At 46.0% G+C, this 14,644-nt stretch overlaps 1 protein-coding gene across 2 annotated transcripts in view; it reads left to right on the plus strand.

Annotated features, from left to right (window-relative positions):
- Window positions 1-382: 382 nt before the first annotated feature.
- POLR3A (RNA polymerase III subunit A) overlaps window positions 383-14,644 on the plus strand; it is a 284,112-nt gene continuing 269,850 nt past the window's right edge. For both annotated transcript variants that reach the window (XM_078642965.1, XM_078642966.1), the window contains exon 1: window positions 383-541. In XM_078642965.1, the coding sequence (XP_078499091.1) occupies window positions 498-541 (44 nt within the window). In that variant the 5' untranslated portion in view covers window positions 383-497. The remainder of the gene's footprint in view (window positions 542-14,644) is intronic.

Raw genomic sequence — 14,644 nt, forward strand, 5'->3', positions numbered from 1 at the left:
GACGTATAGAAATGGTTTACAGTAGGTAGCAGCTCCTAGAAGAGTTCTAATAAAGGCTAGAATGCTAACCCAGAGATATGAAATACCACTCAAATCCTCTTTCCTTGACAAATAAATGTATAACAGACTTTATATCCATTTTATTAGGGTTTATTTAATAACGGTCTTTTTTGCCTTGCTACTGACAGATTCTATAGTCTTTCTTTTAATCCCACGCACTCGCTCTAGTCTATGGGTGTAGTGATCCCATATGCGCAGCAGGGGTGCCCGGCGGTTTGGACAGTTTCTTACTAGTCTCTATGATCTCTTTTACGTTTACTAATGGTAATATCCATCCTAGTTGCTTTGACGCTTGTCGTAAACAGGGACATTTTCACGCATGCGTATGAGGTCAGTTTCACTGTTCCCCAGGCGTAACGCACATTCTCGTGGACTGTAGTTTCGTACCTCTATGACTGTGGGTTCGAGTTCAACCTGCGGCCCCCACCGGCAGAATCATGGTAAAGGAACAGTTCCGAGAGACCGATGTGGCCAAAAAAATGTGAGTTTACCTGCCTATGAGAGAAGCGCAATTAGAAAAACATTTACTTTCATCTGCACATTGTCAGTCCTCTGTATACAAGTGGAAATTGGACAGGGAAATCGGTGATTAACCCGTCTTTTCTTACATAATTTATCTTTCTCAGGCAATATCTTTGTTTGATTTCTTGTTACACCGTTTTGCCGACAATACACATTTTTTATTTTGAAAACCTTCTATTAAACAGGTGCTCATTTGACAGTACTGAAGCAGATGAGACTGTAAACAATAGTGTAAATCATCAGGCCAAAAGCACAACATCTGTATACAGTCAGTAAGTAATATAGTATGACTTGTTCCGGCAATCCATGGCCAATTCAATTACATGACCGGAGGCTTCGTATTATGCTTTCTCTTTCATTTATTGCCACGCACAGCAGCCAATGCAAACTTTGCATTATGTAAATAAACTTCATTTCCCATGATGCACATGTAATGCATCACATTCTGTAAGACCCCATAAGAGCCACCGTGTCAGGAAATCATCCTCTTTCTTTGCTGCTCACGCAGAAAGTTAAATGCATTTTGTTGTTTAGCTGATTGATTGTGATATGCACATTTTTATCTTATTTAGACATGTGCCGCTTTAAAATGACTGAGTGCGACTATTGCGCATTATTGTTGCTTTGCCTAATTTGATTGTATTTTATATTTGATTGACAGCACGAGCTTCGCATTAGTATCCGTCACGTCTTACCACTCCAGCTGCCATTGGGGATTGGTTTTTCGTGCTTGTATGTTTCCCGACTGGGAAAGTAGGTTTAAATTTCCCGATCAAATGGGACCGCTAACAACGCATACGGACGCTCCTACGGCCTTCCTTCAGTCTCCCTCTTGGGAGGAAATTGGTACCGCACTGCCGACGACTGTGATTTTGACAAATTTATAACGCGCAAGGCTTCACTTTCTGTTTTGGGTTTTGACGTGCGTAGCCCAATTGGGCCATCCCTAGTAGGATTGGGTTACGCACACAGCTACTGCCCGTTTTTCCCTGTAATTTGCTTATTTTCCCTTCCGTACTGGACAGAGCAGCACCTCTACGCCTGGCTGGCAGAAAGAACGCTCTGGACCTGAAGGGTGCACACCTCCTGTGTAAATAAATGCTCTATGGCTCCACTACGCCCTGGGGACTGCAAGAACTGTGATACAGCTTATGCTGAGGAGATAGGTACCTTTTCTGATTGTTTGTGCTGCGGGTTGGCTCCCCCTTTTACTCCTCTAAGAGACCTTACTTCATGAGTAATTATATATACAAATGTTATCCCAAAATGGAGAATTGGGACCATTATGAAGAGGATGATACCTTATGAGGAGGAAGTGGAACACCCTTCCATAGTGGACAACATTGTTGAGGCCCTGGACGCCTCCATCCAGGAGTCGGTCAACAAGGCCCTTGAGAAAACAGTTCCAGGAACTTTGCAGCAAGCGCTTGCTTCTGCGTTAAAACCAATTACAAAACAATTAGAGATGCTAAGCGTCATGGTTTCACTGCTCCTGCAGGAACTCACAAGGACGCCTCAGCTTCAGAACCCTAGTCTAATCCCTATCCTCATTCTTCTGCTATGCCCTCATTGGCTGCACCTAACACTGGCAGATCCAAGGCCCCAGACAAGGATACAGATACGGACACCACGTCTACTGACACTCCGGACGTGTCTCCTCCCAAGAAGAGGGCCAAGAAGTCAAAGAATGTGGAACCTCCACAGCCTATATCCACTCCCTTCAATTTTAATCCAGTTGACCAAGTTCACCCAAGGTCGTCTGACTGGTTACCAGCCCCAGAGGTTGTGGCATATCTGCACAACAAACTTCGCAGAAGCTTTGACAAGGAAGTGCGGAACAGACTCTGCTCAGAGTGTTCCAGACCGGATATTTCTGATAAAGTTGCTGAAACCCGGATATAGACCCCAGTCTTTTAACCTTCTTAAAAAAGTTTGCTAAAGACCCAAAGAAGGGTATTGATCGTGCCTGGCAAGAGTGCCAGGACAAGCTCCTAGATGTAGTGGGCCCCTTAGCGAAGGTCTTGGAAATGGCGTTAGAGGTGCAGGAATCTGGGACCGCAGTAGATCCCCTTGTCCTGGCGGGGTGGACACAGAGGGCCATATGCCTCTTGGGCAACGCCAACTGTGCCATCTCCACGGAGTGGCGTAAATCACTCCTTGTGCGCATGGACTCCAATCAGTGGAACCAGGGTCGTTGGCGGACGGTAACCTATTTGGGGAGCGTTTCGTCAAAGACGTGGCCAAGTATGTGGGCACCTTCACGACTCTTGACAAGGCACAGTCGAGTATCAAGAGGGTTTTTCAGGCTGGTGTTTTCAATAGGGCTGGCCGAGGATGCTTGTTTGGCCTTCAATTCTCCCAAGGTCCTCGGAGAGGAGACTTTGGTCGTGGCAGGGGCGAATGGGACTCCACTTGTGGAGGTACATTCTACCCCACCGGACAGCGCTTTAACAAGAGGCGCTTCAACAGAGGAACATATCGCGGATGCTTTCAAGCCCCAGAATCTTCAGGTGAGTGCTCCAGACACATTCCTACTACCCTTGGGGGGTCATACTCAGTTTTTCTATCACAATTGGGTTCAACTATCTCCAGATGCTTGGATATTGCAGACAATTCAGGGTTTTCATCTAGACTTCTTCCAGATCCCTTATCGGGACAAATAGCCCAGACAGCTTTCTTTTTCCCAACTAGAGTGCGTTTTTATAGATTCCGACCTCGAAGAATTGCGGCAGAAACACGCGATAGCGTATTGCGACGAAGGCCCTCGCGGTTTCTGCAGCAATATTTTTCTGATGCAGAAGAAAGGCGGAGGTTACAGGTTGATATTCAGTTTAAAGGATTTCAATCACTACATGACTTACAAACATTTGAAGATGGAGGGTATCCATCTGATGGCGAATCTCCTGAAGCAAGGGGACTGGATGGTCCATCTTGACCTGAAGGACACCTATTTATCCATTCCCATCTTTACTCCCCACCGCCGGTTCCTGCAATTCCAATGGCGGAACCAATGGTTCGAATATTTGGTCCTTCCTTTCGGACTCTCCTCAGCACCATGGTGTTTCACCAAGGTGCTGAAGCCAGTGATGGCATATCTCAGGGTGCAAGGGGTTTGCATGATAGTATACTTGGACTACATACTGATCATGGCGCAGTTTCCAACCATGGCGGTTCGGCATTTACGCATGACCATTGCTATGTTGCAAAACCTGGGGTTCGTGATCACCGAATCCAAGTCAGTTCTGTGTCCTTCTCAGACAATCGACTTCCTAGGTTTCGCCATAAACTCTCAGACAGCTCAGTTGAGCCTTCCCTGTTACAAACTTCGGGTTATCAAAAAGGAAGTACCCTCCTTGTTATCCAAACATATGGTCTCACTGAGAGTGATTGCCAGAATAGTGGGCGTCTTGGCATCCTCCATACAAGCAATATTTCAAGGGCCTCTACACTATCGAGCCCTATCGAGCCCTATAAAGGTTAAAGATTCAACATCTGCAGAAGGGCCTCTCTTATACAGACCTAGTCCCTCTTTCCTCAGAAGTACGGTAGGAGATCCAGTGGTGGCTTGCCCACGTGGAAGCATGGAAAGGCAGAGCCATTTTCGTCTCCCTGCCGGAGGTCGTCATAGAGTCCGACGCCAGCCCCTCGGGCTGGGGGGCTTGGAGCGGAAATATTTCCACAGGATGGCGTTGGTCCCTAAGCAAACTAGACCTCCACATCAATTGCTTAGAACTTCTCGCAGGGTCATTCGCGATCCGGACTTCTGTCACCCAAACTTGTCTCGTGTTGCATCCTCTTGCGGATGGACAACATATCGGCGGTTCGGTACATCAACAAGCTGGGAGGCACGAGGTCCTCCATCCTAGTGGAGATAGCGAAGGACTTTTGGCATTATTGCCTGAGTCACCAGATCTCAGTCATAGCCAAGTATATTCCGGGTCAGTCGAACGTAGTGTCAGACTGGAACTTCAAGGACTACAGCAATTGGCAACTCCAACCCCAGATAGTCCGATGGCTGCAGTAGATCTGGGCAACTTGCAAGATTGACCTGTTTGCATCCAGAAGGAATCGTCAAATGACCAAATTCTTCAGCTGGAGACCAGATCCGTTGGCTCAGGCGACGGATGCCTTCTCTCAGGACTGGTCCCGGACTCTGAATTATGCCTTTCTCCCATTCATATTAATTCCCAGGTGTTCACGCAGATAATGCAACAGAAGGCGGAAGTGATCCTAGTGACTCAGTCAGTAAGAAAACTTTATTTGGTTAGTTACAACCTTAATAGTGACTCCCATGTAGAAGTCGCAGCCTTGGTTCCCAATTCTCTTGGAAGCGAGCTGCGACGCTCCCAGGAGGATTCTGGAGTCCTCACGATGCTCCAGGGCCCTCATGGAGCGATGCACCCGATGGTACTATCGGGGCAGTTGTCCCTGATGGCCTGGAGACTTTCCGGCAACGTTGGCAAATGCCTGGATTTTCGGAGCAAGCTTCAGCTTTTAACAACCAGGCTTGAGCCCACTCAAACCAGGCTTGGGCTCCCTCAACCAAGATAAGATATTCTTCAGCCTGGAAAGGTTGGGTTCGTTGGTGTGTGGAACAACACGTGGATCCAGTGGATGCAGACTTACCCTATGTTGTAAACTTTTTGTCTCAGAAGGTTTCTGAGGGTTTGGCATATTGTTCTATCAATAACTTCCATTCCGCCATTTCGGCAGGTCATTCCCCGATTGAGGGCAAGCCAGTAGGGATGCACCCACTAATATGTAAACTATTGAAGGGTATTAGAGTAGCGAATAGCCCAAGCTGAAGTATTCTTCCTTATGGGACGTCTCTCTAGTTCTTTCCCTATTCCATCAATGGCCACACAACAATATGTTAACAAGGAAACAACTTTCATCCAAATTGGCCATGCTGTTATGTCTCGCAGCATGTAGATGGTCGTCTGACGTTAAGGCTCTAGACATTACAGGTAGAGATTATTTACTCCGGAAGGAGGGTCTTTTAACATTACTTCCAGCACTAAGACAATGTCTCAGAGTGTGGAATATCATGCTTTTCCTAGTAACACGAAACTCTGTGTAGTTCACTGTCTCAAGGCCTATGAGGAATGTACCAGGTCTAATCGGCCTGATGGTGTGGTGCAATTATTAATTGCTTTGCAAAAACCTTACAAACCTGTTACTGTGGCTACTATAGCTAGATGGTTAAAATCTGTTATGCAAGAGGCGGGTATTGATACCCAAGTGTTTGGGGCGCACTCTGTTTGTGATGCCATGGCCTCTAAGACATTTATGTTAAGTTCTACTGTTTAAGACATTATGCATTCTGCTGATTGGTCTTCCAAATCTACCTTTAAATAGTTTTATTATAAACAGGTGGGTGATATTTCCTCTGTGGTATTTGATCAGCGTTAAACTAGCATAATACGTAGCCTCCGGTCCTGTAATAGTATAAATAATTAGCTAGTATTCACGCCAAGAATTTTCAATTCTATTAAGGACACGGAGGTGAGGGTTATCCCACCCTGTTATATTACAGTACTGTAATGTTTTACCCACCCGTTGTGTTTATATTGTGTTTGAGCAGAAAATCCGGGTTTTTCTGTCTGTCATTCTTCCAAGTTCTGAGAAGAAGATGGATTAAGTATAATTCTGGTTAGGAAGACGTTGCTTAGCCAGTTGGATTGTTCTTACACGTTGGAGGATATTATTATTGGGCTGAGGTTATGTTTGATGGACTTTTACTGTTCGAAGCGAAGAAAGAGGTTTATTTCCGGTGATGGTGGCTCTTATGGGGTCTTACAGGATGGGATGTGTTACATGTGCATCATGGGAAATGTAGTTTATTTACATAATGCAAAGTTTTCATTGGCTGCTGTGAGTGGCAATAAATGAAAGAGAAAGCATAACCCTCGCCTCTGTGTCCTTAATAGAATTGAAAATTCTTGGTGCGAATGCTAGCTAATTTTTTATTCCCACCTAACGTAACTATGTCACATGGTTGGTACAACTTTAACATCCACAATTCCATAGCCAGTCATATATCCCAGTAGCTCTGCCATCCCCCACACCCTTTCCCATTTACAAGTGCAATCCCTGGTGAGATAGACTCTGTGCTGCGCTCGCTGACACTAATACAAATCTGCTTCCCAGACTGGACTGGGAATCCCAGTCCTCTACCCGGAGAGGAGAGATGGCTCCCCCTCTCCATGCAATATTGTGCTTAGCCACTGCTGAACCCAGGGCCAGCCATATCTTGGAATAAGTAGGCCACGTCTACACCCCAGTGATGCTAAGGAGGTGCCATATGGCCTCCACCGATCATCCATCTGTGTTATGTTGTTAAAGACACTGTCAAAATATTAGGTGCTGGGTACACCTGACTTACATGTGCGCAGTCCTTGGTACACACGGCATTTGATGTTATATATATGTATCTAGATATGTGTGCTTCTGCAAATGAGTATAATGGCTATGGTTTATGAAATATATAGATGTTCTGTGGGTCTGCTTGACAATGGGTAATTCTATGCTTGGTCTATAAAACTACAAATGTCCCACACTGTTGTTGTCCCTCCAAAAGAAGCGTAGACTTTGTTTGTGGCTTTGTGCAGTCGCCTTTATTTCGTTTCACAACTGTTTTCACTGATATTGCATTTTCAGCAGTAAAATTGAGCTATGGCGCCCATCTCTCTTTACATACTATGCATTTTTAGGTTTCGCCTGGCGTTGCAACTGCGTAGCAGTTGCTCCGCTCAAGGCGAAATCTCATGTTCCTACATTTGGCTTTGGTTCTGCCTCTGTCTCTCATTGGCTAGCTCCATAAATGGAGGCTAGCCATTGGGAGACAGAGGCTGTCAATCACGCTTTCTTGTGAAAACGCGATTCGGGGGCGTTTCTCGGTGTTTTTTTAAGTCCCGCCCCTTTGTCCTGGGCCGCGCTGTCATTGGCTGCCGGCCCTGGACACCCCGTGACGTCATTCCCCGGGCCGCGCTGTGATTGGCTGCTGGCCCGGGACCTGACTTGTTTTTTCTATCTGCAACTTGGTTTGCTTCTCTTGAGACAGGTGGTCCATATTTCATATTTCTGTCCTCCTAATGTTTTACAGTGTTATATATGAGCTTACTCTGGAGACTTGTGAATCTCCGATCAAAGTAGAGGAGACACATAAGTAACATTCTGAAGCTGTAGGGGGACCTGAAAAAATTGCTCCAGGGCCCAGATGACCTCACCGCCCTCAAGATAATGGGCGAGAGAGTTTCCAACGCCTCCCGCTGCTGCGTGCCCCTTTAAGTATAAAAAGCTCTGTGAAAGTTGAGGTAAGGGAGCTCTTTATCTCCTGCAAGTAAAGGCGGCTGCACAGCACCAGGCTCGCCTCGCCCTCCTCCCGGAATCCTATCTATTGCATTTTCCAAACATGCCCGTAGTTAAATTAACAATCGGCAAGACGTCCATCCTGGCTAGCGGCCCCTACCAACACGCGCGCCTTAAAGCGAGGACATGTTCCTCATCTACAAGAGCCTTGCCCAATCGGAAATGAAGTATTCATCTGGGGAGTCCGGTCGTCTTAGCTGCCGTTTGTATTGCATTTGACCGTTGACCCCCTCTTGGTAGTTACTGTGCATATTCATCACCAGCGAAAACACGAATAAGAAACCAAACACGCAGGGAGTGGCGGCAGAAATAGTCCCAGTAGCAGATAATTCCACGGGGCTACGTGTGGCAAAGGCAGGGCAGAGTTGTGAAGCTTGGTGGTGGTGTGGAGTTAGCAAAGATGCAAAAAGCCATCTGAGTAAGAAATAAGCCTTTCCCTTCGGGGGAAAGATTTGTGTTCGTAAAGTTTTGTTTCCGTGTATACAGAGCACAACCCCAGGTCCGTTGTTTTCCTTCACTATAGCTATGTGTGGTCCTGGGCACCTCCATACATTGCCCTGGTGTCCCTGTTTACTTTACTGCGATGATCGTGCCTACTGAGAACCGCCGTGACGAGTGTCTATGAAAGAGGAGTCCTGGTGTGTTCCGCTTGTTGTGAGGCTGGCGATGCGAGCGGGCGTGCTGTATTGTTGTGGTATCACCCTGCGCCGGCAGCAGCAGGGCCGGTTTTTCAGGTCATTGTTTTCTTGTCTCGCCCTCTGTGCCGCTCAGTGCACGGTGACAGCAGAGGCGGCAGCGCCAGTACTAGACGGCTATTTAAACCCTGCTGGGCGAGCGCTTCCCCATCACATGACCCGCCGTTGGCTGTTTGGAACTTCACTGCAAACCGGAGCAGTCAGCAGCGCCCGAAGCGCCGTGAGTACACAGGGCACCTGGGCACCTGGGCAGAGGGCGGGGTGGCTGCTGGGAGCCTTGCAGCGCTGCTGCTGGCTGCCTGGCGACGCCAACGGTGAGCCGCTGTGCATGGGCGAGGGAGCCCGCTTCGTGGTGGAAACAGAGGCGAGCGCTTCTCACTGTCCCTGCCAGGACAGAGCAAGCCCAGGCTGCATAGGGCTGCGCACCTGAGCTCTGCGGCAGGGGAAAGGACGCGTCAAACCATTAGTACCTGCGCATCAGGGAGAGACCAGCGCCACTTGGACTACCCTCGCGGCGCTTAGGTCAAAGGATGTCAGCGAGGCTCTTGTTACTGAAAGCGAACGGAGCTCCCACCCACCGCGTTTTTCTCCAGGAGTGGAATGGTGTGCAATGTTCGTTTTTTTTTTATTTCACATGATTTTATTAGACAGAGTTTTTTTTAGCATAGTAAGTAAGCTGTCGACGAGCCCTGTGCACAAAAAGGAAACATGATCTCGGTCAATGCAGAGGTCCCACGAGGAGATGCTGATATCACAATTTGACTGACAGACGGAAAGTGTTTATCATTTTCCAAATGTATATTATGCCAGTCGTTCTTAGGTGTCTTGTTTTCTGCTCAGCGACGTTTGGCTGCGTTACGATGGCTCATTCTAAAGTGTCGTGGGCAGGTTGCTCTTCACAAAGAGGGGCACATTTTTCGCATAAAATTCAAAATCAGAAAAGGGCCAGGTTTGGGCTAGATCATCCAGTGCTTAATTTGAGCCGTTGGATGCAGGATAGGCCCGCGGACACTCAGGTATGGGGGCGGGCACTTATTTTCTTCCTCTTCAAACTTTGGCCCAGAGCAAGCGAATGAAAAAAACACAAAAGGGGTAAGAAGGAGACACGAAATACGTTAAATCAGTGAAAAATGGATGTAGCAGGGAGTGTCTATGGTGGATGAAGAGGCTTGAGGTGGAATCGAAACTAGGCAGCTTGGTATTCGTCACCTCTACATTGAATATTGCTAGCTGCCGGCTTCTGAGTTAAGTTTTGGGCCCCAACACTTATGATACATACATTTTTAAACTCCGTTTTATTTGTAAACAGTTCTTGCTAGCTGACCCGTTTACACCCTGCTGACAGGGGTGTGAGGGGCAGGGAAGCGTAGCAGGGCCATGCAGCGTTCCCTGCCTCTGACATCATGCTCGGCCGCTGGAATCCGGGCAAGCTCACGAGGCATCGTAAAGCACAATTTGGTAGCGCGTAAAAATAATCTAAAGGTTACACTCGGATTCCTGGCCCAGCTCTCCTTTACATATAAGCGACAGTCTTCCAGTGCAGTTGAGAGAACTTCAGAGACAAAATAAAAATAGAAAGCAAAAACACGTGTTGGGGTTTTGCAAGAATACAAGTGATCCTGGCCTCTCTGACTTGTACCAATAGATTGTACTATGCAATATTGACAACAGCCACGAAGAGAACCTCCCCGGTAACTCAAACATACCTTACCCACATTTCTTAATGTGTAAAAGAATGAGTGCTGGTGCCCAAAGCTCTGATAAGAAACCTATGGCCGGTGTGATTAAAAGTTGTGTATTCTTCAATACACCTGTGCTTCTTCCACTCACTACCAGACACTCCTTTCCCCTTTATCTCACTCTTGCAGTTGCCGGCTTTCTCCATTTGAGACGATGTTCTGTCTTTTTCTTACCCCTTGTTTCTCCAGTGTTTGTTTTTCTCTCTCTTGCTCAATGTCTGAATAGTTAAACTAAGTAAGTATCCGTGCCCAGAAATGAGTGCAGTGGACCCCACCGGCAACCACCGGCTCAAATTAGGCCCTTATTTTTCAACCCTAACCCTCTCGGGTCTGTATCAAGATGCTCCAGTGTCCCCTCTTGCTTTCTTCCTCTCTCACCATCAGGCATATCTACTGGTTGTTCTCAGGACGGTATTTGCAAGGGGGCAGCTATGTGGTGTGGTGGGGCGGGGCCTGCACGGCAGCTGCAGCGGGGGTGTTGCAGGCATCAGAGGCCACTCCAACCCAGGCTTGACCCTGGCATCTTCCAAATGTCTGGCTCCAGCTTGGCCCCTGTCCCAAGGGGACTTGCGACCCAATGAGGAGCCAAGTCCAGTTTTCAAAGCACGGAGCCATTCAATCTTAAAGGCACTTTTGTAAAACTAAAGCTGACAAATGAAAGAAAGCTGGACATTGAGCAACATATGCTAAACACACACCATCTAAGTGAAGTTTCTCTGTGGCCAAGCCAGTGGTGCTGGAACCGTTTTCAAAGTAGGGGTACTGCAACCAATATAACACCGCTAAAGTCACTGGGACAGTAAAAATTCCAAGCTTTTCACAAAGAACAAACAGCAAATTAGCCATGCCCATGCAGCAAGACAGTGGTAAAGGTGTACTATGTAGCCAGTCGAGCATTTCGAAATACACTGTTGACAATATATTAATAAAGCATGTTGTCATATCACACTGTAATTTATAGACAGCACGTTTTCCATTGAAATAGCCACACAATTCGCACTGACATGCAGGTTTATTGATAAAACTATATAGCACACAAGCGCAAATGTGTGGAAATTGAGTTTCAGCGACTATTTATCAAAGGCACATAACCAGTTAAAGTTTCTTCATTTATTTTGCTCCTGCTAAAGTCTTTGTTGCTTTTCTGCGAAGCAGTTGCTGCACAGTTGTAGTTCCACGTTTATGTTTTAGTGCATGCCCTGTTTTTGATTTTCACAATTTGGTCAGAGCCGCACTTGTCTGGGGCTGCGTTCAGAGCAGGATTGACCTTGCTTGAATTGGATATCTTTTAAAGTGTGTATATGCTAATGTTTACAAACACGAACGTAATGCCGACCCCTTAAATGTATTTATTCACCTATACAGCCAAACACAGAGCAACACTCAACAGGTGTTCATACACTCGCAGACGTTAGGTAGCTGAGGTTGCTGTATTTCCTCTTTTATTCCAATGTTTAATACATAAATGACAAAGTACTTAGTATTCGAACCGTATCTTCAATAATAAACAGGATGGTTGAGTTATAAGCTCATTTGAATTTTTGAAATATTGAATTTGCAAATATTTTTGATACAGATGAGCGTAAGTTACTTTCTCGGAAGCTGAATTGTCTACACCTTGACAATTGTATTGTAAACATTTTGCAACAATCCATAGTTATACCGCGATTCGAAGTCAAATTGTAAAATAGTTTATATTCTCATAATATTACCACATTGAATGTATTCAAATAAGATGTTATTCTTATGTTTCTCAGATCGCTAAGAATATTTTCGTTCAGTTCACTATTTTCCTCCGAGAAGGAACCCCGAAAATATGTGCTTTAAACACCCAGCGCCTCGTCAGTGGTAGTAGGCGCTATAAATACCCCTGCGAAGATCTTATCCCACGGAGCAGAACACTAGCCCGGGTCGGGTTCCGATGTATTTTAACTGTCCTAAAGGATGTCAGGAGACGTAATCACCTGAATCTAAACACCAGCAATCCGAACCTTACGCATTTGCTAAAAACAAACGTGTGCTGTTAGTGAATTGACACTGGAGTTGAGGTTGTGAAAAGTTACCAAAATGTCGGCTGATCTTTGGATTGGGCATTAAAGGGCAGTGTGTGTAAGCGGTGGGCTGGGCTGCGTGAAATGAGCGATGCCTCACACGAACAGGCTCTTGTTAAGTGCATTTAAAGACCTTGAGTGCAAATCGGAAAATGACGAATGCTTTAATTCTGTGATTAATATAATTGAATCTCTGGATAAAAAAAAAGAAAAAGCCTTTCCTTAATTCTCTGTGATGAATCAATCCTTTAATACTTATTAAACAAACACTTTGACAATCGATTCCTCAATGTCGTATATTAATTTTTTCCCCGAGGTTGCCACTTCAATTACCGTTTTGCACAAACATCGCGCAAAAAAACACCAGCGCGATTGCAGCTTGGGACACTGGAGGGGAGCCACGGTGAAAAGTGAAACCAGCCACGGCATTGCTCTGGTTTATGTCTGGGATGTTGGAGGGATGTTCTGTGCAGCGAGGCATTACCGCGCTCTAGTAAGGTTCGGGCGTGAAACCGAAACCACGGTTGTAGCGCAGGAGACGCCGTCGCCATGCTCGTGCACGTTGGTTGTCCCTGCGCTAGCTGTGATGAGAAGACACGCCGAGCCGAGGTACGGGATGTGTGTGTGTGAGCGCCGGAGGGCCGGGGGTTCTGTATGTATGTGTGTGCATGCGGGCTGTGGGCTGCGGGTTCTCTATGTGTGTTCCTGCGTGTGTGTATGCGCGGCGGCGGGGCAGGGTTGGGGGATCTCTATGTGTGTGTGTGTGTGAGACTGTGTGTATGCGCAGCGGTGGGGGGGTCTGTATGTGTGTGTGTGTGAGTGCGTGTGTGCGCCTGCTTCCAAGGAGCCATGGGAGACAGGAAGCGCGAGCGACCTGATCCCAGTTCGGAAGGTTGCGAGTGCACATCACTTGTGTCTCCCTTGACTCCTTGAAAGCAGAAACGATCACAATAGGTTTCGCTGCGACGATCGCTTCGCGATCGATTGCAGGGCGAAACCTAAAAAGTAGAATCGGATAAATACAGTAGCATACGATTAAAAATAAGACACTGGTTTTGATCTGCATATATATGAATTTAGAGTAGATAAAAGGGTGCGGTAGATCAACCAGTTGGCCTCCTGAGATAGATATGTAGACAAAATATTTATCTGATGGGAATATATATAACACCCACCTGTTCATCATAGTAACTTGTGCCAGGCATGAAAAAGCCAGCGTATGGAACATCTCTTCGTGTTCGGCTTGGGTGCAGTTATCTCATAAATGAGATGCATGAAAAAGGGTATTTTTCATCTGGAAACCTATTTTTGAAATAGTGATGTACCGTTTGTCTACTAAACTTACTGAGTGTACCTGGGGTGTAAAGTAAGCCCTCACGTCAAGAGTATTGCCCTCTCCAGTCCACATGTTTTTTCCCTTGAATTCTGGGACGTGTACTCCTGGTTTTGTAATGGTATGAACAAGACAAGAAGTCCCAGATTCAAAGAAAAAACTGGAATGCGCATTGTCCTGGGAAACTTGGCTGGGCTGTAAAACGTGCCAGGCAGAAAAGTATGAATGCATATTTATTAGTAAACTAAATGTAAAAATATACAATTTTACGGCTCAATTTATTCTCAAAATACAAAATAAATATGGGTAAATACCAAAAAGGTGTTTAAAAAATAAATACACCAGTTTTGTGTGTGCCTCTGTTGCCTGCTTGAGACCCGTTTTTGTGTGTGCCTCTGTTGCCTGCTTGTGAACCGGTTTTGTGTGTGTGTGGGTGCAAATGCTATAGGTGTCGCTTTTGCGAGAGATTAGGCTATTGGCTTTGTAAATGACAATGCCATTTATTTATGTTTTCAAAGCCAACACATAAATAAAAATGTTGTCATTTACAATGCCAATAGCTCTAACTTTTCCAAAGGCGAAACCGTTGCATTGTAAATGCTTGTTAGTTAGTTGTGAGCCAAGCTTTGAGTGTTGGTGGGAACAAGCTTAATTTATGAAAGCTTCTACTATACATGTTGATCCCGCCTATTTTGCTGCTGGTCTTTCGCTGCCAAGCAACTTTACAGGCAACGCAATAAAGAACGCCTTTTGAATATCCTTACGTGCATTTTAAAATGTTCATTGCATATAGACCTGTGTTGTAAGCAGTAGAGCGCACAGCTGTAGGAACAGGAGCAGCAATGACTCAGGCCTACATCTATAAAGACAATG

Source organism: Lissotriton helveticus, chromosome 5_1 (assembly GCF_964261635.1).
Source record: "Lissotriton helveticus chromosome 5_1, aLisHel1.1, whole genome shotgun sequence".
Classification (NCBI taxonomy): Eukaryota; Metazoa; Chordata; class Amphibia; order Caudata; family Salamandridae; genus Lissotriton; species Lissotriton helveticus.